Raw genomic sequence first — 27,279 nt, forward strand, 5'->3', positions numbered from 1 at the left:
CCTTGGGATCATGATCTGAGCTGAAGGCAGATGCTTAGCTGACTGAACCACCCAGGTATTCCCCAAATATACTTTCTTCTTTTTCTTTTTTTTTTTTTTTGAAGATTTTATTTATTTATTTGACAGAGAGAGAGAGGGATCACAAGTAGGCAGAAAGGCAGGCAGGGGTGGGGGGGAAGCAGGCTCCCTGCCAAGCAGACAGCCCGGTGTGGGGCTCGATCCCAGGACCCTGGGATCATAACCTGAGCCGAAGGCAGAGGCTTAACCCACTGAGCCACCCAGGTGCCCCTAAATAAAATCTTTATTTTTATTTTTTTAGATTTTATTTATTCATTTATTTGACAGATCACAAGTAGGCAGAGAGGCAGGCAGAGAGAGGTGTGGGGGGGAAGCAGGCTCCCTGCTGAGCAGAGAGCCCGATGTAGGGCTTGATCCCAGGACCCTGGGATCATGACCTGAGCCGAAGGCAGAGGTTTTAACCCACTGAGCCACCCAGGGACCCCCTAAATAAAATCTTTAAAAGAAAGATTTGATTTAGTTATTTGAGAAGGTGAGAGAATGAGAGCAAGCGAGCATGAGAGGGGTAAGGTCAGAGGGAGAAGCAGACCCCGTGTTGAGCAGGGAGCCCAATGAGCAGGGACTCCAGGATCACGACCTGAGCTGAAGGCAGTCGCTCGGCCAACTGAGCCACCCAGGCGCCCCAATAAAAAAAGAAATATATTGTTTCCCAAATACCAAACTCATGGCCGATGGATGATCTGTCTGGTCCTTGAGTCTGTGTGGACAAACTACTCATTTATTCTTTCCTTTGACTACTGCTGTGATTTCTCTTAAAAGTTATCAATGAAAATACAAGAACACATGAGACACACTGAACTATCAATAGAAAAAAGTCACATTTCTTACAATGTGCCTGTGAGCTGAAAGTGTGTTGTGACGTTACGGTTCCGGACAGCTGTATTAACTGGGGGGGCTAGAGATGACAAGTGGGGCCAACAGCTAAACTAGAAATGCAGGCTGGTGAACTGAAGAGAAAAATGGATTTGTTTTTCAAAACTTCATGCTTCATGAGGTAGGACAGAATAATATTAAAAAAAAAAAAAAAGAGGGGGCGGGGCGAACAGCGCGAGCCCCGGCGAGCACTTTGATAATTGTGTGGACAAAACAGTACAAGCGTTCATGGAAGGTAGTGCCAATGAAGTACTCAAAGAATGGACAGTAACAGGCAAGAAAAAGAACAAAAAGAAGAAAAGCAAACCCAAGCCTTCAGCAGAACCAAGTAACAGTATCCCAGATTCCAGTAAATCGGTTTCCATTCAAGAGGAACAGTCTGTGGCTTCTTCAGAGAAAGGTGGTATTAATGGTTACCATGTCAACGGCACCATCAATGATACTGAGTCTGTGGACTCTCTCAGTGAGGGTATGGAGACACTTTCAATAGATGCCAGAGAACTGGAAGATCCTGAGTCTGCCACACCAGATATGCTGGATAGAACAGGGTCCATGCTGGAGAATGGCATCTCTGATTTTGAGCCCAAGTCTTTGACTATGCAGTCTACTCAGAATTCTCAACAAAATAGGAATGCTGCCAGAACTCTTTCACGACCAACCACAGCACCTCAGTTTGCAAATCTGGGGATGGAAGATGTTCCGCTCTCCTCCACCAACAAAAAGCTAGGTTCCAATATTGAAAAATCTGTGAAAGACCTCCAGCGCTGCACAGTATCTCTTGCACGGTATCGAGTTGTAGTTAAAGAAGAGATGGATGCTTCCATTAAGAAAATGAAACAAGCTTTTGCCGAGTTGCAGAGCTGTTTAATGGATCGAGAAGTGGCATTGCTTGCTGAAATGGACAAAGTGAAAGCCGAAGCAATGGAAATTTTGCTCAGCCGACAAAAGAAAGCCGAACTTCTAAAGAAGATGACTGATGTGGCTGTTCGAATGTCAGAGGAGCAATTGGTTGAGCTCAGAGCTGATATCAAGCACTTTGTCAGTGAGCGCAAATACGATGAGGATCTGGGACGAGTAGCCCGGTTCACCTGTGATGTAGAGACCCTAAAGAAGGACATTGAGTCATTTGGACAAGTGTCCCACCCAAAGAACAGCTATTCAACCAGATCCCGGTGTAGCTCAGTGACATCTGTGTCCTTGAGTGGCCCGTGTGATGCCTCTGCTGCTTCCTCTTCCACCTGTGCCTCTGCTTCCAGCCTTACAAGCGCTAACAAGAAAAACTCGGCACCAGGAGAGACTCCCGCAGCCCCAGTCAGCTCCGGAGGCAGGCCCTATCAGCCTCATCGAGAGGTATTGCCGGGGAACAGACGAGGAGGACAAGGCTACAGGCCACAAGGCCAAAAGTCCAATGATGCCATGAACCAAGGGCGACATGACAGTGTGGGTCGTTACAGAAATAGTTCCTGGTATTCATCTGGTTCCAGGTACCAGAGCACTACATCCCAGGCATCAGGAAACGTTAGCGAACGGGGCCAGGCCCCCTCTGCAGGGACCAATGGAACTGGAGCCAGCATGGAGCCCAGCACACCCAAGCCCTCATTCAAGAAGGGGCTCCCCCAGCGCAAACCTAGGACCTCTCAGCTTGGGGCTGTGAACTCTTGAGGGCAGTTCTGCTTGGCCTCTCTCCTCTATCCCACACAATTCAACTTGGTAACTGGACTTATTAGGAAACTTATAGTTAGATGTAATAACAAAAAGAAGTTTACGCATATCACTTTTTATGCCATTCTAAATATTTTTGGTTTCTTCTCTCCTCATTCCCCCTTTACTATTTTTGGAGGGGAAGCTGTTTTTTCCCTTGACCTTTCCCAATGATATGGATTGATTCTGATTGGTCATTTCCACCCGGACTCACAGGCCACCGATGCCCAGGTTTCCCCAGGGTCAGCAGTGCCCTTCCTGGTGCACCAGACCTTTCAATCACCCAGGAGGCCTTCCTCAGCACCTCCCTCCCGTTCAGGCTCTCAGGAGGAGGAGGAGGTGGGTCAGAGCTAGTCCAGCTGCTTCTCCAGGCTCAGTAGAAGCTGCACATTGCTATCAGGTGCCCCCTATACGACAGTATAACCAGGAAAGGCAGGGAGGGGATTGTGTCCAGCACTGAATTAGCCAGAAAAGGGGATACTGAATTGGTGAAAAGGAAGGAACACTAGAAAACATGAGAATCTGCCTGTGCTCCCAGAGCGTGCCTGAGATAGACCCCCCAGATCAGGGTTTCAGTCTCCCGCTTGGCATCGTAGCTTAACCTGCGGTCGCTTCAGAATGCCCAGAGGCTTGTTTTTCTCTCTCTTTAGACTGCAGACCAGTCTAGGGAAGCCTACAGGAGAGTAGCGTTTAATTAAAGGAAAAAAAAAAGTATTTCTTTGTTTCAATGTTTGAAGACTTTTGTTGTTATTGTTCTCCCTTTTTTCCCGAATCCTCTTCTGATCCTCAACCACATTTATAGCAATATAATTAGTGTTGATCTAAGGTGTTACCCATCAAAAAATTTGCTGCGGTCTTTATAGTTGAATAAATAAAAACAACTGAAAAAAAAAAAAAAGATACCGCACTGAGGTATTTTAGGTAGCTATTTGACAAGGCAGCATGAAAATTTTCTTTCTATTTTTTTTTTAAAGATTTTATTTATTCATTTGACAGAGAGAGATCACAAGTAGATGGAGAGGAAGGCAGAGAGAGAGAGAGAGAGAGAGAGAGAGAGGGAAGCAGGCTTCTCGCTGAGCAGAGAGCCCGATGCGGGACTCGATCCCAGGACCCTGAGATCACGACCCGAGCCGAAGGCAGCGGCTTAACCCACTGAGCCACCCAGGCGCCCCAAAATTTTCTTTCTATTTTGAAACAATTGTGATTGTATGAAATAATGGGTCATTGGGGCGCCTGGGTGGCTCAGTGGGTTAAGCCGCTGCCTTCAGCTCAGGTCATGATCTCAGAGTCCTGGGATCGAGCCCCGCGTCGGGCTCTCTGCTCAGCAGGGAGCCTGCTTCCTCCTCTCTCTCTGCCTGCCTCTTTGCCTGCTTGTGATCTCTCTGTCAAGTAAATAAATAAAATCTTTAAAAAAAAAAAAAAGAAAGAATGGGTCATTAATGAAAGGCTGCCCTTTATTGTTTAAAATAAAAAATCTGGAGTTGATTATACATGTGATTCTTATCTCCTCAGTGTATATCCTCTTTTTTTATTTTATTTTTTTTAAGATTTTATTTATTTATTTGACAGAGATTACAAGTAGGCAGAGAGGCAGGCAGAGAGAGAGAGAGAGAGAGGGAGGAAGCAGGCTCCCTGCTGAGCAGAGAGCCCGATGTAGGGCTCGATCCCAGGACCCTGGGATCATGACCTGAGCCGAAGGCAGAGGCTTTAACCCGCTGAGCCACCCAGGCGCCCCCTCAGTGTATATCCTCTTAAATGTTAACGCTCTTGAGCTACTCGCGCAAAACTGCTTGTTGGCACAGTTCTGAGTGGCTCCTCTCCCATTCCTCTCTCCACATATTTAAATAACATTCCTTCACCCTAGAATACCTCAGTGACTCTGTCTACCAATATCAATGATGACTTCTAAAACTCATCTATTCCAGAAGCAGCGTATTCATCATTTCCCTGTGGGTGGGTTGCTGGCTTACACGGAGGAGAGACTGTAGAGATAAATGATTATGAGCTAGGTCTCTGAAGTCAGATTTCTTAGTTCAAATCCTGGCCCTGCTACTTCTGGCCATCGGGCTTGGGACGACTGTTAACCCCTCCAGGCCTTAGCTTCCTCGTGTTTATATGGTTTTAACAATATTATCTACACATAAAGCTTTATGTACAGTGCCAGCACATAGTAAGGAAGTGAGAACATCTCATTATATTTAATGCCTCCGTGCCAAAGTTGGCGCATGCTTCCCATTCGTGCCATTCAATCCTCATAACAAGGAAGCAAGTGCAGTATTATTGGTCTCATTTATGGTTCCGGGGGTGGAGGCTCAGAAGGATTCAGACTTGACCAGGTCTTTGCTGCTTCTAAGTAGGAAAGATCAAATTCCAACTTGGGACTGTTTAATACCAAAGCCTGTGTTCCTACCACTACTGCAAGCATTCATCTGTTTTGAATATTTTATTTTGCACTTGCATAAAAGCTAACTTGGGATTTTCCATATGGCATCAATTCTGTTGAATTATTGTCTCCTCAACTCCACAGCAAAAACCTTAAGGGCATGAGCTGATCATTTTATAGAGAGTGAACAAAAATACAACTGTGGAAGTGAAAATTGAAGCCTTTGGCTTAATGAGGTGGGGTGATGATCTATGGACCTCACTTGCTAGTGCTGGAACCTGGTTAGGGGGTTTGCACCATACAAAGCATGATGGGTAAGCTCCCTCCCCGATTCAACACGGAGCCTCGCTCCTAATTGTTTGTTATTCTTGTCTCTTTCCTTCCTTTCTTTTTTTTTTTTCCCCATCCTCTTTCTGCTTACCCAGATTATTCACTGAACGATTCTTTCTATAGGAGCAGATACAAAAGAAAATTATATACACATGATGCATTGATGTTTGGAATAAAAAGCTTTTCAGTACAAAAAAACCAGATTAATTTCTCCTAATGGCAGACTTAAGAATCATTTACAGATGACCAAGACTGACATATAATAAAAAACTAATTTTTTATTATAAGAGAATAATATTTTTATTATAAGAGAAATTTACGTAAGATGGTCTGTTTATTTACTGCCTGAAACAAGACCAACAATTACACTCTAGCCACTCTACGTTACTCATTTGACTGGCCAACTCTGGAGCCAGGGAAGAATTTCATCAGTGAGCTGGAGAATCTTTCAAATGTTGGGTTTTCCCTAATCAGAAGGGTCAGGCAGGATTTTAGAGACATAGGAAAAGTCTTCTGCATAAAAACTTTCTTTTCATCAGTTTCTGTCTGAAACATGTTTAACTTGAGGAAAATTCCCCTATTCCGTTAATTAGGAATAACATTAAAAAAAATAGACACCCCCAAAAGAAGCAACTGGCAAGTAAATTTAACATACTGTTTAAGGGACTACTGTCTTTTTCTTGGGGGGGGGGAACTACTGTCTTAATGTCTCCATTCTTTTTTTTTTTTTTTAAAGATTTTTAATTATTTATTTGGCAGAGAGAGTGAGTGAGAGAGCAGGCATGCACAATCAGGGGAAGTGGCAGGCAGAGAGAGAGAGAGAGAGAGAAGTAGACTCCACGCTGAGCAGGGAGCCCAAAGTGGGGCTCGATCCCACAACCCTGGGATTGTGACCTGAGCAGAAGGCAGATGTTTAACCAGCTGAGCCACCCAGGTGTTCCCTGGTATCTCCATTCTTAAAAGAAGAAGTATTTTTTAAATATAGATAATATACATACATGGTACTAGACTCAAAACTGAAGTTGTTTTTTTTTTTTAAGATTTTATTTTTATTCACAAGTAGACAGAGAGGCAGGCAGAGAGAGAGAGGCTCTCTGCTCAGCAGAGAGGGGCTCGATCCCAGGACCCTGGGATCACAACCCAAGCCGAAGGCAGAGGTTTTAACCCACTGAGCCACCGAGGCACCCCAGAACTGAAGTTTTGTGTACTAGACTCAAAACTGAAAAGTTTCTCTGTAGCACCTGTCCCTCAGCCACCATATTTCCCTAATTAGAAACAAACAGTATTAAGTTTCTTATGTATTTTTATAGATAGGCTATATATCTATATTTGGAAAGTACAAAGTCGCCAAAGGTTGGAAGGTCATGGTCTCTCTTATGTGCTACCTCCTTTGTTTCATGAAATTCTACTTGAGACAGCCAAGTGCCACGTCTTCTATGAAACTTTTTCTGACTCTCTCCCCCTGGCAAGGCTGATCAACCTCCCTGTGGGTCACTACTGTATTTCCTAGTATTATTGAACTTATCACAGTGTCACAACTACGTCCTAGTCTCAGTAGAACCCTTCCAACTCCTCTTTGTACCGTGGTGCTGAGACCAGAGTAGGCACCGAGTAAATGTTTGCTAAATGATTATCAAGAAATTGGTTGGGATAGAAAGAGGATCAAAATGACCCAGAAAGAGGAGGCCACCAAGGTATGTCATAATCTTATCCTAATCCAACCAAGCTTCTTTCTCTCTCGTTCTTTTTTTAAATCCCAACCCAGCTTCTAATGACAAAATATTAGTGATATACAACTAAAATGCCCTTCATGTGAATTTCCAGGGGATTTACTTTAGCCCCAAGAGCGTTTTTTGTTTTTTTTTTAAGAGAGAGGGAGGGGCAGTGGGAGAGAGAGAATCTCAAGCAGACTCTGCACTGTGTGCAGAGCCCGACATGGGGCTCAATCAGCTCACTGAGCCCCACGAAAATCACAAACTCCTCCAATGGGATTTAAACTCTGCATTGCTGTTCAAGAATTTCACAACAGGGCGGGCCTGGATGGCTCAGTCATTAAGCGTCTGCCTTCGGCTCAGGTCATGATCCCAGGGTTCTGGGATCGAGCCCCACATCAGGCTCCCTGCCTGGCTCCATTTCCCACTCCCCCTGCTTGTGTTCCCTCTCTCGCTATGTCTCTGTCAAATAAATAAATAAAATCTTAAAAAAAAAAAAAAAGAATTTCACAACAGGCAGTAATGGACCCTTAGAGTCAAAGTCATCGGACACTTCAGCCCATCAGCCATCTCTTTACTGTTCAAACTGCCGATAAGTAGGCAGAGCAATTCATCAACACACCAATACTCAGCAAACGGCAATTTTATTTTTGTCACCACAGGCCCAGAACCCTTGAAGAAGCTATGTGTTAGGAAAAGCAACTGTGGGTATCCGTAAGCACTCCTGAGTACGTGAACTCTTCCCCAGAATGAGATTTTATACATTTCTAGATATTCAGTGGATTGTTTCAGTAAGCATTTCAGAGCAAAACTTTGATAAAGAATTATGTTGTAGATATTCCTATAAGGGACCAGGTATATACGGCTTAATTTTACTGCTTGTAGGCATGCTTTACCTAATTCGATCACTCTAGAATTAAACCCAATCTTTGCCATACTTATAAAGTCCCCGCCCCCATTCTCCTCAAAAAAATCCTAAGGGACATTTTAACTACAGAAAAAATTCACATTAAATTTCACATTTACGGGGAAAACATATTACCAGGGATCCCCAAAGAGTGTTATGTCTTATTTCCCTGCTTTATGGGAAAAATCCCTCCTAATAAGAAAGACCCATGAGGACCAAAGAAGGATTAAAAAGATTGTGTATAAAATGGGCATTGTTTTTCATCTGGAAGAAACCATGGTTCAGATCTGTGGTCTTAGAGGAGTAGTGCTTCTTTTAAACATCATTTAATAGAGTTCCCCTCTGAGGCTGTTGCTGTTCAGAAATGATACAGACGTGTCTTCTATATAGTAGAGGACTTTCCCAGCAGGAAGGCCAAATCAATGAGGGGTGATAATATTGTGGGGGTAGTAAAATGCTCGGTACAGTGCTGTGCAAATCAAAACAATGTTCACCTCTACACCGAAAACCACATAGAGAGGTATTAAGTTACTGATTTGGGATGTCTACTGCTGTTAGAGAGTTTAAAAAGAAAAGTGTGGGTTAAAACTGCAAAAGAATATTTCACGCTGAACAAAGTTGACTCTACTTGTGTAAGTCAAGGGTTGAGTGTCTTTAGAACATGATGCTTTTCTGTCTCAAACCCTTTGCGCAGATTCTGGGCGGGGGGGAGGATAAAACCCAAACTAACCAAAAAACCAAGCTTCCCTACTATATTTTAATCACATAGATATAATCACATTAGAATGTGATTTGGGAAAAAAGGGGGGCAGTATGATGTGGAAGAAGGACAGAAGGACCCAGGACTGGGAGTGAAAGGAGATAATTTTTCTCACAGCTCTGACTGGCCAATTTTGCAAGTGGTTCTACATAAACTGCTTGGTTCATGACACTTATCAGTGCAGCACAGAGATGAAATACATGGTTTCTAAAGTCATTCCACCTCTAAAACTTTAGACCTCTGTGAACTCATACACAGCGCAAAGTGGAGGAAGCCACTGTTTTATGCAGACACAAAGATCCTACCTAAGAATTATAAGACCTCCTTCTAAATGGCAGACCAGAAGAATCCCAGCTTTTACAGGCTTAGAGAGATCAGAGTCTGGGGCCTTGGTTGGGGGGCTGGCTATTCTATTAGTTATCTTTTGCTGCAAAACTTAGAGGCTTAAAACAAAAACTAACCATCTGTTTGTCTATGATTCCGTGGGCTGGCAATTTGGGCTGGGCTCAGGGGTGAGTCTGCTATCTGCTGTCTCAGCTGGGTTCACATGGGTTTGTAGTCAGGTTGGTGGGGGGCTCCGCGGGGATAGCTAGGCCCCTCTCTCCCAAAGCAGTCTTTCCAAGGTGTGTTATCCTCCAGGAGGCCTCTCCAGGCCAGGCTTGTCTGCAAGGCAGCAGTCTTTCAGGAGGACAAGAGCTAAACCGTAAGGCCTTGAGACTAAGGCTTGGAGGTCATTCAATGTTACTTTCACTACTACTGGTCAAAGCAAATCAACAGATTCAAGGAAAATGGAAAGTGCTGCACAAAATTGATGATCAATTTTAACTTCCTACAGATTCTATCAGGTCTGCCAGAGGAATTTTCCAGCCTGTAAACAATGGAAGGCAGCAACGTACAGTGGGAATACTGGCTATGGCCACATAAACCTGTGTTCAGAGGAGTTCTGCCATGTATCATGGCTTTGTGATACCTCTATTGAGGTATTTAACCTCACCAAAATAGTGTTCCCATCTCTGTCAAATGGAATAAATCCTACCTTTTAGGGTCTGAGGATGAAATGAGATTATGTATATAATGTCAAGCAAAGTGTCGGCCAAACAGATGTTGAATACTTGCTAATGAGGACTCCCAATACATACATATCTAAGGTTGAAAGGGGCCTACATGGGACATGAAGGAAAGAATGTATGCCAGAGTGGTCAAAATTCACCATTCTAAGGATGAATGACACCAGTCTCAGTCTATTTTTCTTTTTCTTTTTTTTTTTTTTTAAAGATTATTTATTTATTTATTTGACAGACAGAGATCACAAGTAGGCAGAGAGGCAGGCAGAGAAAGAAGGGGAAGCAGGCTCCCCACTGAGCAGAGAGCCCAATGTGGGGCTCGATCCCAGGACCCTGGGATCATGACCCGAGCCGAAGGCAGAGGCTTTAACACACTGAGCCACTCAGGCGCCCCTCAGTCTATTTTTCAATTTCTATTTTTCCTATAATTTATGGTGAACCAAGAGTACAACATATTGCTCCTTTTTCTTTCTTTTTTTTCTTTTTTTCAAGATTGTATTTTTAAGTAATGTCTACACCCAACGTGGGACTTGAACTTACAACACTGAGATCAACAGTCGCGTGCTCTACCAATGGAGCCAGCCAGGGAACCCCTGACTGCTTCTTTTCAAGAAAGATTATACTACAGTATAATCTTTTTATTTTATTTTATTTTTTTTTATTTGAGAGAGAATGAGTAAGAGAGAGCATGAGAGAGGAGAAGGTCAGAGGGAGAAGCAGACTCCCCAAAGAGCTGGGAGCCCGATGCGGGACTCGATCCTAGAAGTCCGGGATCATGACCTGAGCCAAAGGCAGTCGCTCAACCAACTGAGCCACCCAGGCGCCCCTAATCTTTTTATTTTTTAATTTTTTAATTTTTTTCTTTTCTCTCTCTTTCTTTCTCAGAGGGAGAAAAAGAGGGGCAGGGCAGAGGGACAGGGAGAGAGAATCTTAAGCAGGCTCCAAGCCCAGTGCAGGCCCAACCTGTGGCTTGATCTTACAGCCCTGAAATCATGACCTGAGGTGAAATCGAAGAGTCATAATGGACACTTAACTGACTGAGCCACCCAGGCGCCCCTTCAGGTTATGCTTTCTGAAGTCATGGGCTGCTCAGGGCTAAGGCCAAGGGACCATTTGAATGCAAACAAGATCTAAGCCAGACCACAAAAGTTCTGTTACCAGGTATTTTGATTTTTTTGTTTTCGTTAAGTATAGTTGGTCTTCACTGTTTATGGATTCTGTATTTGCAAATTCACTCATTCCCCCAAATCAATGTTCCTGGTGCATTCATGGTCCTTTGTGGACAAGGGCAAAGTGGTGAACAATGCGTAAGTAGAACAAGGTGACATTTTGCCTTTGTGTTTCAGCTCTCATATTGTGAGCAGGCATCTTTTTTGTGGTCTTTTTAGTGCATGTTTTGTATTTTTGTGCTTTTTGTTTGTGTTTTGCTGTTTAAAACATCTCCCAAGTACAAGACTGAAGTGTTGTCTTATGTTTCTAAGGAGAAGGCTGTGATCTGCCATATGGAAAAAATACCTGTGTTGGGTAACTTGTTCATTTATGAATTTATGAATGTGTTGCTGGCCATGAGTTCAATGTTAGTGAATCAATAAAAGATATGAAAATAACCTATCTTTAAAAAGTAACACACGTAAAACAAGGTTATGTATTTATTGACTGTCAAAATGTTCTGACCAGAGGAATCCATCCCTGGAAGTAATGGTTCAGTATTCACTAACTCAGTGTTTGCTATGACTTTAAAGAACACAATTACCATGAGTAAGAAAAATTGACTGTACCTCCTACTGCTGCTTTGTCCTGGTGATACTTTCCTATAACATGGCTGGGAAACATGAAAGGTCATACAGGTAGAAACACAAACATGGGTTATCTATGATAGGGACGGAAGGACTCCTGTCAACAAAGGCAGGTCTCAGTTTTCCCTGCTATCGTGGGCCAGTAGGTTGATTAACCCAAGGATGGAAGACTGAATGCATTTTTCTCGCTATAGCATGTGTTATGATGCTTACATTCCATGTGTTTTGTAGATCTATGTGTTTTTGAACCTGTTACAAAGGTAAAGGGCAAATAAAATTCAAGACAAGTTGCAAAGATGCTAATCCTCCTCACCTTCAAGCCCTCTGCTTTGATGCAAAGGTATCTGGCTTACCCTCGCTGATTCATGAGAAGCAACACAGTAATAGATTACTTTCAGGGGTCCCTGGGTGGCTCAGTCGGTTAAGTGTCTGCCTTTGGCTCGGGTCATGGTCCCAGGGTCCTGGGATCAAGCCCTGCATTGGGATCCCTGCTCCACATGGAGCCTGCTTCTCCCTCTCCCTCTGCCTGCTGCTTCCCCTGCTTGTGCTCTCTCTTTCTCTCTCTCTGTCAAGTAAATAAATAATTTTTTAAAAATGTTGTGGATGAATGCCATTGAAATACCTTTGACTAAATAACCCACAGTGGTTATGGTTACACACATATATAAAAAAATTTCATATCTATAAATATAAATATAGATTTATATAAGAGTTACATAAATATAATATTTATATATTATAATCATTCATATATAAATACTATATATTTATATACAAATAATATAAATATAAATGATATATTATTAAATATAAATTAATTATAGTAAATTATAATACATAATATATAGAAAACAATATAAAAATAATAAATTAAATTATATAGATAGAGATTACTTTCAATATCTCGTAAGAACACACAGGACTTGAGGCAGAATGTTGCCAATAAATGCCATATTTATTCTAAGATGACTTTTTTCTCATTTTATCTTATTTTGTTAAGATTTACTTATTTATTTGAGAGAAAGAGACAGTGAGAATGTGAGCACAAGCAGGAGTAGCAGGCAGAGGGAGAGGTAGAAACAGGCTCCCTGCTGAGCAAGGAGCCCAATGTGGGACTCACTCCCAGGACCCTGGGATCATGACCTGATCTGAAGGCAGAGGTTAACGACTGAGCCACCCAGGGGCCCCTCTCCTTTTATTTTAATTTCCTAATCTGGATGAATCTCAGAATCAAGTGTACACTCAATATACACTTTTCTACCGTGGACATAATAAAATATTACTGCTTTAGAAGAAGTATAATATTTGTCAAACTGATACAGTTTTGCTTACCAACTTCATAGGCTGAATAAATGTTTCTGTTCAGAAAGCCTGAAGAAGCCACAACTATACAAGGGAAGTCAACAAGAGTCAAAAGAACTTATACTTCGGGGGCACCTGGGTGGCTCAGTGGGTTAGGCCGCTGCCTTCGGCTCGGGTCATGATCTCAGGGTCCTGGGATCGAGTCCTGCGTCGGGCTCTCTGCTCAGCAGGGAGCCTGCTTCCCTCTCTCTCTCTCTGCCTGCCTCTCTGTCTACTCGTGATCTCTCTCTATCAAATAAATAAATAAAATCTTTAAAAAAAAAAAAAGAACTTATACTTCGAATCATACTTTGTGAAATCTGGATACTCTAATAAATTAGTGTTCACTACACAGATTTTCTATGAATCTCAAAACATGGTCTTCAACTAATCCCCATAAAACTCTGCTACAAAAGGAACAAAGGCTGAGTCTCTATATCTTAATCTCGATTTATTCATTTATTCTAATATGCTTTGGGTAGAGTATGAAGATTCATACCTACCAAACCCTCCAAGAGAAAGAAAATGGACCACAATGTTCAGCACCCACTATTTTGAAATGCTGAAATTTTCTTGGGTAATAAACCACAGGCAACATAAATGATTGTTAAACCAGCAACACTAGTGGCTCTTGACTAAAAGTATGGATTAAATGATCAGTTACACAGGAAACAGTAACAGCAATGTGTGTGTGTGTGTTTTAGAGCAATGGAGTATATAAGCTATCCTAAAACTCAAGCTCAGGGATTGCAAACTTTTGCACACTATAGGTAACTAAAATGCAGAATGAAAATCACAGCAATAAAACAGCTAATACAAGAATTGCAATGAATATATAAAAAGTTTCACATTTTAAGACACTGAAAAGCGTTCCCCTCTCAAACTCAGAAAAGAAGCTGTTTTATATTTACTTAAAATGGAGTTCCCTTGCCAAGACTGACTTAGCAAAAGGTTGATACTCACCAACATGAATATAATTTTTCATACTGAAATATAGATTTATTTTAAGGAAATGGGATAATATTTGCATTGTATTTTATAAGTCCCTATAGTTCCATCTGGTCCTTATTTATCTAAACTTTACTCAGCTTGCATAATATTTTTGCTTACAGTCATATTCTTTAAGATCAGAAATGCCCAAATCTGGAAATTCAGAGGTACTATTCGTTAACATTCTTTCAGTGTGATTCATAGACTTTTTGCAAACTCTGCTTTGATTTTTAAAATAAAACTAAGGTAATAAGATGTTTTGTGTAAAAATATATGACTTAAGCAATAATGATAAAAGAAGCCTGGCTTTGGGGGATTATACGCCAAAGCAAACCACACTCCTCATGAAACAGACCGTGCAAAGTTCATTTGAAGGGGAATAGCAAAATAAAACACTTAATCAAATGTAAAAAAGTCTTCTATTCTGCTTACTTAAAAAAAAATACCTAGTGGTTTAAATTGCTACAGTTCCACATTTAAATGGTCAAAAGCAGTAACAGTTAAACAATAGCGTGCAACATGGTGAATCAGGATTATGTGAGGTCACTGCAGAGCTGGACACATGGTTAGAGCTAAAAGACTGATAGTTTTCACTTCAGTTCCTAGATGGATGACTTTACCACACAGTATCCAAATGTGATAGTCCTTCTACCTCTATGCTTCTTGCTAATGTACCTCTCCCATTTATAGAACGTTTGTTTAAGGACACTGAATTAAACTGGTACTAGATCAGGTGGGGATTAAAATACTGATTTGAAATATGGAGAGAAATCAGATTTGCAATCTGACATTCCCAGGCCTTCTGAATATTCCAAGTATCCGGATGCCTGGGTGGCTCAGTCAGTTAAGCTGCTGCCTTCAGCTCAGGCTATGATCTCAGGGTCCTGGAATCGAGTCCTGCATCGGGCTCCTTGCTCTGCAGGGAGCCTGCTTCTCTCTCTACCTCTGCCTGCCATTCTGCCTGCTTGTGCGTGCTCTCTCTCTCTGACAAATAAATATATAAATAAAATCTTAAAAAAAAAAATATTCCGAGTATCTAAATTTTATAATCTACCCTCGGCATTCACTGACCTCAATTACAAAACGATGGTACTGAGAATATAAAGACAAAACAAATGCCTTAGGCTAATTGTTCTCCTCTTACAAAGAGACAAGCTTATCTTCAGCCCAGAGGAACCACACAAGTGTAACAAGGAGGGCTTATATTCATCAATTTAACCTTTCCAAAAGTGATAACAATGACTAGCTTCCATAAAACAAAACTAAACAATAATTAAGCCTTATTCTCTAGTTCAAAAAACTCAAAGACATTTTAAGAAATTTGTGAGATGGGAATATAAAAAAATAGAGAGAATTTCCTTAGACTGCCATAACCTTGAGAAAGAGAATTATCAATGTAAATGTTCCTGCCTGATTAAAAAATAAAGCCTAATAATAATCCTTGCAAATGCCTGCATTTGTCAAAATATTTCTCGAGATTTGGCACTCATTACATAGTTCATTCCACCTTTGCCCAACTGATGTTTAGAAAATCCTTCCTTATGAAAATGTGAAATCTGTTTTTCACCAAGCCCCTTGGAAGAACCTGTTGTTATCCCTCATTCACAAAAAGATAACCTTACATATTTGCAGAGAGTTGTCATTGTCCCCTCTGATCTTCTTTTCCTAACTCTACTCAATTCTTCCTTGCCATGATGTGGTTTCAACAATGTCCTTGTTGACCACGTCATTATACCCAGAAATGAACAGAATACTCTAGCTACAGTTAAAACTGATCAGGTAAGCACTCTAGACACATCTAATAGCACGTGCAAATGCCTCGAAAGGAATGGAAGGAGGCCAGCCTGGACGGAGCCCGGAGTGGCTCACAGAGGCTAGACAGTCCTATTTCTACGTGGGCACGGCACTATAGGGTGGCACTAAAGGTACAAAATACATAAAATGGGGCTGTTCTCAAGGTACTCAGGGTCTGGTGGGTGAGATGAATAACTCCCTTCTACAGGTGAAGGTCGATGGCATATAGTGGTAGCCCTAGAAAAGGAGCCCAGTCATGTGGCTTTGGAGTTGGATCATCTAATTAACCTCAACTGGACCAACTGCTAGCATTAGGCCCTTGGAGAAGTTACCTAACTTACCTACGTCTCCATTTCCTCATCTGTTAAATGGGGGTAATACTGCTCCCTCTTCTATAGGGGTTATTGTGAGAATTAAGTAAGAGGATACATATTAATTACATATTAAGAAGAGTATCAAATCACTTTTTTAAAAAGTGTGATGCTGACAAATATTTAAATATGCAGAAACAGTTTCTCAGTGTGCGGCTGATGTATCAAAGACAGACATATGGGGGCACCTGGGTGGCTCAGGGGGTTAAAGCCTCTGCCTTCAGCTTAAGTCATGATCCCAGGGTCCTGGGATCGAGCCCCACATCATTGGGCTCTCTGCTCAGCAGGGAGCCTGCTTCCTCCTCTCTCTCTGTCTGCCTCTCTGCCTACTTGTAATCTCTGTCTGTCAAATAAATAAATAAAATCTTAAAAAAAAAAAAGACAGACATATGAAGGGAGCTGAGGATATATTTTAATATAAATGTTTAACAATAATCAGTAGTAACTGAACTCATGGGGTGCCTGGGTGGCTCAGTTAGTTAAGCATTTGCCTTTGACTCTGGCCATGATCCCAGGGTCCTGGGATTGAGCCCCATGTTGGGCTCCCTGCTTCTCTGTCTGCCCCTCCCCCAACTCCTGCTTGTGCTCTCTCCCCTCTCAAATAAATAAATAAAATCTTAAAAAAAAAAAAAAGACTGAATTCAGTATACAGGTATTGGAAAAATTCTTTTATATTCTTTACCTTATTAATCCACATACCAACCTTAAGAGGTGGATTTTGTTGTCACCATCACTGCACAAACGAAGAAGCAGATTTAACCTAGAAGGGTTGAGATGCTTGTCCAAGGCCCTAGAGATAGAGATCTGGGATTTCGATGCCATAGAATCAGCGTCATTACTCAGCCTATTAGATCTGATAGATCTAATGGTCTATAGTCTGGGACCTCTGGCAATGATAACCAGAGAAAGGAAAATGCACAGAGTGAGGGTCCTGGAGAAACTTTCGTCATTCTTTCTGAACTTCACTTGTTCAATCCCAAGAACAGTCCAAGTCTGCCAATATTCTGAGATAAAAGATTTAAGTTCTTCTTTCTCTTTTCTAGAATTCCCAAGACTGATCATAAAATAACCCCAACAAAATAACACTGGAGAACTACGCTTTACTTCTGAGGACACTAGAGATGAAACTTCTCATCAGCAAACATTTCAGAGAAGGGGGGAATTTAAGGATTCAGGGAGAGGCTTAGGAAATCCGTGGTGAGCATAAAAGGTAAGAGTCCTCAGTCTTTCATTTGGCAGAAAACGTCAAGTCTTCTGAGTTGTAAGATTTCATGCAAACTAGCACTCCAAGACCAAAAAGAGTGGTGGTGGTGGTGGGGAGAGGTAGGATGACGGGTGGGTGGATGGATGGATGGAAGGAAATAATATGAATAAATATACTACCAATTTTATACCTTATGTGGTTTCCTTGCTGTGTGCCCCTCTAAACTCAAATGTAGAAACTCTAAGGCCCAAAGTGGTGGTATCAGGACGTAGGGCTTTTTGGGAGGCAATTACGTCATGAGAGCTGAGTCCTCATGAATGAAATTAATGCCCTTATAAAAAATGCCTCACAGGGACGCCTGGGTGGCTCAGTTGGTTAAGCGGCTGCCTTCGGCTCAGGTCATGATCCCAGCGTCCTGGGATCGAGTCCCACATCAGGCTCCTTGCTCAGCGGGGAGCCTGCTTCTCCCTCTGCCTCTGCCTGCCACTCTGTCTGCCTGTGCTCATGCTCTCTCTCTCTCTCTAACAAATAAATAAATAAAATCTTTAAAAAAAAAAAATTAAAAAAAAAAAAAAGGCCTCACAGAGGCTCCTTTTACTATGTGAAGATATGAGAAGTCTCTACAGCACAGAAGAGGGCCCTCATCTGACCAAGACAGCATGACCTTGGACTTCCAGCCTCCAGAACTGTGAGAAATAAATTTCCGTTGTTTATATGCCACCCAGTCTGTGGTATTTTGTTACAGCAGCCTGGATGGACTAAGATACTGGCTTATAAGAAACATATAAAAACTAATCCATACTAATTAAATCTAGAACGCGTGTCCTGTAGTTCCCCTCCCTCCCTTCCTTTCTTCCTTCCCTCCCTCCTTTCTTCCTGAAGGCGGGGCTTGAACTTGAGACCCCGAGATCACTCCCTGAGCTAAGATCAAGAGCTGGACGCTTAACTGACTCAGCCACCCAGATGCCCATAGTTGTACTTTTTTCTACTTTCCAGAGAAAAAAATCCCTATTTTAGTAGTCCTTATTAGGATTTTTCATGGGTTGGTCCCTTATATTACACCATAAACACTGAAGGTCGTAGAATGAACTTGATTGAGCGTGTAAGGACAGTGTTATTTCACTCAATTTTATGTCCTCGGCACTAAGGGCAGCCTTTAAGCCAACATATGTAAGCTATCATAGAAGAGCCACGTTCACCGAAAGGAGAAGATTAAAACAACAGAGGCAGAAGTCTGTCATTGAGGATTGGGTCCAGGTGCACTCGTAAACCGTCCCAAGAGGCTCAACCTCACCATTATCTTGGTATTTTAAAAGGCCCATTCAGAAGACTGGCTGCAAACACAATGGGATGCTAAGTGAGATCTCCCTCTCTGATCTCAGAAACCATCTGCCTTGGCTCCAGAGCAATTATTTATAGCAGATAGGACTGATGTGGTGTCAAGACCAAGTCCCAGAGGCTCAATCCCTCCAAAGATGGCAAACGTATCTGTTGGATACACAACAAAGAGGGCCCAGAAACCCTAATTGAGCGGCTTGGAGCAGATGCTTAAGAAAGCTCACCAGCACTCAGAATGTGCTCTTCCCCACCCTGCCCCCATCGGAGCTGAAGTGAGGGTGTCACAAAATCAAATGTGCAAAGACATGTGCAAAGGTACTTTGGTCAGTGGGTCAACGCTGTCCACAATTTCCCTTCAGATGCTCTCATCTTCATTTGCTAACTTCCGGCTGGCCGGCCGCAGTCCTGTGCCTCAACTGGATAATGGGACCTGGAGTGTCAACGAGGCTGCATAGTCCATGTCAAAATTTGGAAGGACAAACAGATCTCCACTGTGGTAAACAACGCTTTTACTTGTTGAAGCACCTTCCGCCCGCCCCTGCTGTTCAGCTTCACCAAAAACGACATGGCTATATATAACTCGTGAGTTGAACTTACAGCTTTTGACGAGGTACCTGAGGTTAAGAAATAAAAGCTGTGTCCCATTTCTCATTTTTAAGTGGTACTTATCCTTCCAAGGACAATGGGATTTACAGTCTCATAAGGCAGAACTATAGGTTACGAACTTCAGAATGCTGTTGAAGAATTTTTGGGGAGGGGGTAGGGAGTGGATGGGGCTGCCTCGTGGTGGCCAGAGAAGCAGAAGAGAGCATGGTAGCTAGCAAACTGCCTCAACAGGAAGCAGTAGGTGATGTAAGCGGTGGAAGGCCCCAGGCTGGCAGCCGGGAGCACCAGTGTGGGCAACAGGGAAGACCCCAGAGCAGCATGGGTGCAGTCACCCAGGTTTTCTAACCCACCCATGTAAAGCCACATCAGATTAATAACAAAGCAAAAAAAAAAAAAAAAAATCAGCTAATAAACTCATTCAGCTGGGCAAAACATGCTATGGGATCTCGTATTGGAAAAAAAATTCCCTATTTCCTACGGGGAATCTGGTTCTGCCTTATTTTAAGTGGTACAGACTTAGATTTGCAAAAGATAAATCAGAGGGTTACATCCTCATGAAAGAATTCACTACAGAGTTTCCTTAAAATGTAATTTCCCTGGTTCATTTCAAATACAGATTTATATAAATTCAGTTATTTCAATATTCAGGAATACCTCTTTGGAAAAATCAGAAAACAGGCTCTAGAAGGGAGAAAAAGCCAATATCTAGGGTCGGCCAATAGTTTCTGCATACTACCCCAAAGACCTTGGGATGACAATATATATAATATGCTTTAAAAATATTTGGTACGTATATATATTCACTTCTTTACGACCCCCGAACTTTTCTGCATTTCTCATTATCTGGCTTAGAAAGATCCGTTCAGCTTCTGTCGCTAAGGCAAGGGGCAAACTTTTCTTCGGAAGTTTCCCTTCAAGTGGTCTGGTCTAGGGAGTATTTTTATTTATTTATTTTTTATTTTATTTTTTTTAAGATTTTATTTATTTATTTGACAGAGAGAGATCACAAGCAGGCAGAGAGGCAGGTAGAGAGAGAGGAAGGGAAGCAGGCTCCCCGGCTGAGCAGAGAGCCCGACGCGGGGCTCGATCCCAGGACCCTGAGATCATGACCTGAGCTGAAGGCAGCGGCTTAACCCACTGAGCCACCCAGGCGCCCCTCTAGGCAGTATTTTTAAATCGTATTTAAATCTCACCCCACAAGAGGGTGGGAGCTACAAATGGCTACTGAGCTAGTTAGCTCCAGGTGTTCACAGTTTCATCCAAGCTCACGAACAAATATCCTCATGTATGCATGAAGCCATACACAGCAGGCCCTGCCTGCACAGGCAAAGGGAGAAAAATTCAGGAAATAAATTATCCTGACCTCAGGGGAAAAGTTCTAGAAATACTTTAATCAAGCGGATGGAGATAAAATCCTTTAATAAATAAACCCCAGCATCTAAGCACAGTCCTGTTTAGGTCGTGCATTAGCGGGGTGTGTGGTGCCGTCTTTGCCAGATTGGGTGGGACAGGAGTGTGGGAGGAAGGGCTGAGACCAGGGGTCCGGCAGAAGGCACCGAGACCCAGGTTTCCGCTGCACTTTGTGGTTCTTGAGATGCCTAGCACTTTGGGGGCCTCACAGGTACTACAGAAAAATATAACGAGATCTCCTTACTTCCTGACAATACTAATGTGGAATTATCATACTCTGGACAAAAACAAAAATTATTTTTACTCATCATATTACACGTTTTATCTGTAAGTCTGGCATATTAATCTATTCCTTACTAAATAAAAAGGGGCAAAAGAAATACCAAAATATTCATTTAAAAACGTATTTATTAAGAGGAAGCCTCGTCTCTAGGGAGAGCAGGATGGGTTTGGAGTGCAGGGCTAGGGCGAAAGGGTTGGAGGAGGATTTGCTTTCTACCTTACATCCTTTGTATCAATTTATCTGAGCATAATATGTACGCATGACCTATTCAAATATATACACATTGATTCATCACATTTTTATAAATCAAAACACAGGAAGTTTTAAAAAAAATGGTAATGAGCAGTAACATCAAAATATACTAAATAGGGCACTTGAGTGGCTCAGTGGGTTAAGCGTCTGACTCTAGATTTTGGCACAGGTCATGATCTCGGGGTTGTGAGATCAAGCTCTGAGTGGACATGAAGGCTGCTTAAGATTCTTTCCCTCTGCCCCTTCCTCTCTCTCATACACACACACACACACACACACACACACACACTGAATACTCAAAGATCTGTCATCCAAGCAAAAACATTCGAGACTAATTTTTTAAAAAATTATGAGTAGACATGAACATGGTTAGAATAAAGCAAAACCTAAACTGTTATGCTAAAATAATTGATATATATTTTTATCTAGCATTCCATGAAATAATAATGAAGATCATAATAATGACAGTTCATACTTACTTTATACTTAGCATGTGGCAGACACTGGCCTAAATTCTGTTTTTTTTTTAATTGTTTAGTTTATAATTTAGCAGATTTTAGAGAGAAAGGGTGAGTATGTGTGTGAGCTGGGGGAGGGGAAGAAGGAGGGAATCTTAAGCAGACTCCATGTTGAGCACGGAGCCTGACTTGGGGTTTGCTCTCACAACCCTGAGATCATGACCTGAACCCAAATCAAGAGTTGGACCACTCTTGATTCACCACTGACTGGGCCACCCAGGTGGCCCTAAATCCTATTATAATATTTCTAAATGTGGCTACAATGTTGTTGATCTAATAAGCATTTATTAAAAAAATACTCAATGTAGAGAAAATCCTGGAACACTGAGAAAAACTTCAAAGCTGGCCAGAATATACATGCATGTCTATAATTACGTTTTCTTCCACACCACGAAGAAGCCAAGTCTTCCACAGAGTGATAAAGGCCAGAATAAGGCTCAACAAAAAACTGTGACAGCGGATACACTTCACTTCTAGGAACTTACCAAAGGCGTGTCTTTTCCTCCCACAATGCTGAGACCAAGACCTGAACGTCCCTTGGATATTTCTATAATCATCTCCTGGCCAGGAACAATGGGACACGTGGCAGGGTCCACTGACAGAGGAGCCTGGAAACCACCTGGAGAAGGATGAAACAGAATGACAGGCAAGTGGAGAGGCAGTGCAGTGCGCATACTGCATTAGTTGGGGAGTACATGGTTTGCACGTGTCTGTCATTTCACTCTTTTCCTGCTAAGCACCATGGAGGAAAGACCTGGGTCCTTCACGTTCATTCAGGAAGGGATGAAACCTGACATTTTTGGGATGAAAACAGTAACTACCCTCCTTACTCAATCAACTATTTTAAGTATACTTGAAATTTTTTTAGTCTTAAAATATACCCTGAAAACTCGTACGATAAAATGTAAGATGATTAGGAGCTGCCTGGGTGGCTCAGTTGGTTAAGCAACTGCCTTCGGCTCAGGTCATGATCCCAGAGTCCCAGGACTGAGTTCCACATCGGGCTCCCAGCTTCATGGGGAGTCTGCTTCTCCCTCTGACCTTCTCCCCTCTCATGCCCTCTCTTACTCTCTCTCTCTCAAATAAATAAATAAAATCTTTTAAAAAAATGTAAGATGATTAGATAATTAAGCACATACAGGTGTATGTTATAATGAAAATAAAGACTGCTATGACAGAAGATTATGAGTTATAGTTAGAAGATACTAAGAAGAATTAGTGCTTAAACACTTTCAATTAGAGCATATCACGAATTAAGATATATAAAGGATTTCATCAATAAAGTATGATGTGGCTGAAAATAAGAATTATCTAACAACGATCCCAAAATATATACATGGTTAAAAAAAAAAAGTGTCATAAATACAACATTCAAGAAATGCTGGGTCCATAGCTGAAAACCTTGTTACTGCTATTTTATAAAGATTTACTTTTTACTTTTTAGCTCTATTGACTGAGCCAGCCAGGTGCCCCAAGGTTTACTTTTTAAAATCGTTGTTTTGGGGCACCTGGGTGGCTCAGTGGGTTGAAGCCTCTGCCTTCGGTTCGGGTCATGATCCCAGGGTCCTGGGATTGAGCCTCACATCGGGCTCTCTGCTCCGCGGGGAGCCTGCTTCCTCCTCTCTCTCTGCCTGCCTCTCTGCCTACTTGTGATCTCTGTCTGTCAAATAAATAAATAAAATTTTTAAAAAATAATAATAAAATAAAATAAAATCATTGGTTTATTTTGTTTATTTAATTTTCTTAAGTAGGTTCCACTGCCAGTGTGGAGCCCAGCATGGGGCTTGAACTCACAACCCTGAGATCAAGACGTAAGCTGAAAACAAGGGTCTGTCACTCAATGGACTACGCTATGCAGGTGCCCCTAAATCATCATTTTAGATTGGGTTTCTCTAAAAAATGAGTGGAAAAAAATATATTTATTGGCTAGGAAAATATGTTTAATACAACCCTTTTATCTAGCATAACTTCTACATGTGTGCATTTTCCAAGTGACTGAACCTAACCAATTGAAAAATCAAAATATTCAAAATGTTAGCTTCAAGAGCTTCTTGTACAATAACAGCCTCCAGAGATGATTATCTTCTTTGACAACTAAGTTTGATTATCCTGAGTACCCATTCTTACGCTGGGTAACAGCTTAGTTAAGGGCTGATAATAAAGGGCCCCACCTGCTGGTCAGCAGCAGCTAATGCACAGGGCCCAGCCTGGGATTCACAAAGCTCATTAAACAGCTGCACAAGTGCGGGCCCCCAAATCCTGGCCTGCAAGCTAAAAATGATTTTCACATTTTCAAAAGTTTGGAAAAAAAAAAAAAAGAAAAATAAAATTTCAAGACATGTGAAAATTACATGAAATTCAAATTTCAATGTCCATAAATGAAGTTGTATTGGAACACAGCCCTGCTAATCCATTTACTTCCAGTCTACGGCTGTTAGCACCCAGCGACAGCGGAGCTGAGTCGTTGTAACAGAGACCATATGGTCCGCAAGACTTAAATATTTACTATCTGGCTCTTTACAGAAAAAGTTTGCCAATCCCTGATATTAAACAAAAGGAAACAGGCTCTAGGTAAGCCTGTGGAGGGTTCTGCTCTGACTCCACAGTAATAATAAAGCAGGTTCTGGAGTGGTGGGGACATGCATTTAAGCTCCCAAGAAGGGAATTACTAGGTGGGTGAAATGGAGGCTCATTCTGCAGCCAAAAAATGCATGTAACGAGCCGCGTTCTAATAGGAAGTAAATGAACAATGTGTGTGAGGTGCCCAGTCCAGCAGCGGGCGTAACGTGGCAGGCATACAGTTACTCTTTCTGACCACATGTAATTTATTAATCTAATGGCCTCCCAGTTAAGAGTGAGAAATTTAGTGATACAACCTCGGTAACAATAAAAAATGCCCTATGAGAAGGAGAATATTAAATTAGAAACCTAATTTGACTCTAGATCTTCTGGCAGCATATGCATTTCACACTCCATTTTCCATTCACTTACACTAAAAACAACGTGCAATAGTGCATAATTTCATGAATGCTTTACAAAGTTTATCCTTCTGTAAATGACTAGGGTAGCTTCTTTTGTTTTTAAAGATTTTATTTATTTGACAGAGAGAGATCACAAGTAGGCAGAGAGGCAGGCAGAGAGAGAGGGGGAAGCAGTCTCCCTGCTGAGCAGAGAGCCTGAAGCGGGGCTCAATCCCAGGACCCTGAGACCATGACCCGAGCCGAAGGCAGAGGCTTTAACCCGCTGAGCCACCCAGGTGCCCCTAGTATAGCCTCTTGAGTGAGAAGAGAGGACAGAGAGTTAGAGATGCTGGGGATGGCGCTTCTCTTCCTCCACTTCTGTCTCACCCTAGCCAGTCCTGAGTTAGGACTGGTATGTATTTTTCCCAAACAGCCCAGCCCAAAGCCTGACAGATCCAGCCCCCAATGTTTGGTAAGCAGAGGACCGAATGAGCAGAATTTCCACAGATTAAATAAATGGGAGATTAATTTCTGTTACCAAGATAGAAATATGTGATGCATCTTATCAAAACTCAATGGGTCTACATGGTAGTTGCTGTCTTAGTAAAAGGCCAGGTGGTAAGTATTTTGAGCTTTACAGACCACACATTCCCTGCTGAAATACTCAATTCTATCCTTATTGTGTGACGGGAACCTTAGACAACAGGTAAACAAATGAGTATTCCAATAAAATTTTATTTGTGGACATGGAAGTCTGGATTTCAGAGAATTTTCATGAAATGTTCTTTTGACTTTTTCCAACCCCTTAAAAATATGAAAACCATTTTTAGCTTGCAGACCATACAAAAACAGATGGTGAGGGGCGCCTGGGTGGCTCAGTGGGTTAAGCCGCTGCCTTCGGCTCAGGTCATGATCCCAGGTCCTGGGTTCGAGCCCCACATCGGGCTTTCTGCTCAGCAGGGAGCCTGCTTCCTCCTCTCTCTCTGCCTGAATCTCTGCCTACTTGTGATTTCTCTCTGTCAAATAAATAAATAAAATCTTTAAAAAAAAAAAAAAACAGATGGTGGGCCAAATCTGACCCATGGGTCATAGTCTGCTGACCACATTCATTAAGTATTTTAGCAAAATCTAGTATTTTAGAATAATACCTGCTTGCTAAAGTTTTTGAGTTAATATTTATGAAAAAATATGCATAAGACAAATACATAAAGGTGTTGGCCTGTTAAATTCATGCAGGGGTATGCTTTGCCACTGGTGAGCACGTGTTTAATTTTTATTTTATTTGTTATTTTACAGACTTATATCACGTAAAAGCAAAGTGGAAATACTCATTATTCATTCTGAAATTCTATTTCAACTGCCAGTCAGCATAATTCATGCCAGGAATTCAAAGAGAGAAAGCGAATACTCATGTCTTTAAGCACTGAAAATTAACAGTCTTCAAATAACTTACATCAACATATGCAAGGCTAACAATTTGACTGAATATGATTTTTAGGAGATAATACTCATATACCAAACACAATCTTTTGGAGAGATTACAGAATAATTTGTAAGCCTCATATGTAAACAGTATTTACTGAGGGCCTTTTTTGTTCTAGCACCTTCATTCTCAATAAACAACATGCAACCATAGTAGCAGGTTGAGGAAAATGGTGGCCTGGACAAGACTTGGAGCTAAGGGAGCAGAGGAGGGGTACCGAGCCAGGCTTCCTGACTCCTGGTCCAGGGCGCTTTTCAGGATATCACAATTTCCTCCTTTTTCTCATGTTGGAGGAGTCAATTCAGTTCGGCTCATGGAAAGAATCATACCATAGTTTGTGAAATCCGCATCCATTGAGTGGTACGACGGTGCTAAAGGGATCTCTTGTGAACTGAAGGAGACTTTTGTTGAGTATTTTTGCTGCTGTTTCATCTGGCTGACAGCCTACAAAAGAAGGGAAAATTAGACGAATGTCAAAGAAGAGAACGAAAACCAAAGGATGAGGCTTTAAAACTGGTGTGTTGTTACCCAAACAAGGGTGGCACTCCAATAATGTCTTCTGAGAATTTAGAGTGGAAGAGGTGGCAGGAGGAAGTTAGGATGATTTCTGTCCCAACCCCCATGCTTCCCTAATGAACCTGACATCTAAGATGCTTCCATGAAGGATGGATGGAGGAAGGGAAGAAGGATAACAGCTGATGATACTCTATTGTTGTGGTCTGTATATGATACTGGGGCTGGGAAGCAGAAGAAAAATTTTTTCAATTTCCATTGATTCTGATGAAATCGATGTGAAGTCCACATACCCATGATGTGCCCAATGAAAAGCATTCCATGCTGCAGATGTTCTGAGCATACGACAATGTCCTTCTCTTCTGGATACATCCACAATAGTTAAATGCATTAGGCAAGTTAATTGAGCAACATGAGGGCCAGGAAGAGGAAATAAGCATCCACTGAAAGTCTACTAAGTGCCAGGTACACCAATGCCATTTTAATTCAACCTAAAGAACAATACCTTATTCACCCTTGATTCCCAGTACCTGGAACATAGTAGACCCTCAATAAATGTTCGATGAATGAATGAGTCAATGAATGGATAGAGAAGAGCAAAATTAAAGACAT

The 27,279-nt window shown here is 41.8% G+C and overlaps 2 protein-coding genes across 6 annotated transcripts in view; one reads left to right on the plus strand and one right to left on the minus strand.

Moving 5' to 3' along the window:
• The window catches only part of PATJ (PATJ crumbs cell polarity complex component), a 373,314-nt gene that overhangs the window by 51,690 nt on the left and 294,345 nt on the right, over positions 1–27,279 (minus strand). For all 5 annotated transcript variants that reach the window (XM_047724601.1, XM_047724598.1, XM_047724600.1 and 2 more), the window contains 2 exons: positions 26,484–26,598; positions 22,197–22,330 (listed from right to left, as the gene is read on the minus strand). In XM_047724601.1, coding sequence (XP_047580557.1) covers positions 22,197–22,330; positions 26,484–26,598 — 249 coding nt within the window. The remainder of the gene's footprint in view (positions 1–22,196; positions 22,331–26,483; positions 26,599–27,279) is intronic.
• On the plus strand, positions 1,145–3,141 carry LOC125097130 (spermatogenesis-associated serine-rich protein 2-like). Its single transcript, XM_047724604.1, has one exon. The coding sequence runs from the start codon at positions 1,180–1,182 to the stop codon at positions 2,611–2,613; it is 1,434 nt and encodes a 477-aa protein (XP_047580560.1). The 5' UTR covers positions 1,145–1,179; the 3' UTR covers positions 2,614–3,141.

This window comes from Lutra lutra, chromosome 4 (assembly GCF_902655055.1).
Source record: "Lutra lutra chromosome 4, mLutLut1.2, whole genome shotgun sequence".
Lineage (NCBI taxonomy): Eukaryota > Metazoa > Chordata > Mammalia > Carnivora > Mustelidae > Lutra > Lutra lutra.

Coding starts and splice junctions, on each gene's coding strand:
- LOC125097130 (XM_047724604.1), top strand. CDS start 1,180: ATGGAAGGTAGTGCCAATGAAGTACTCAAAGAATGGACAGTAACAGGC.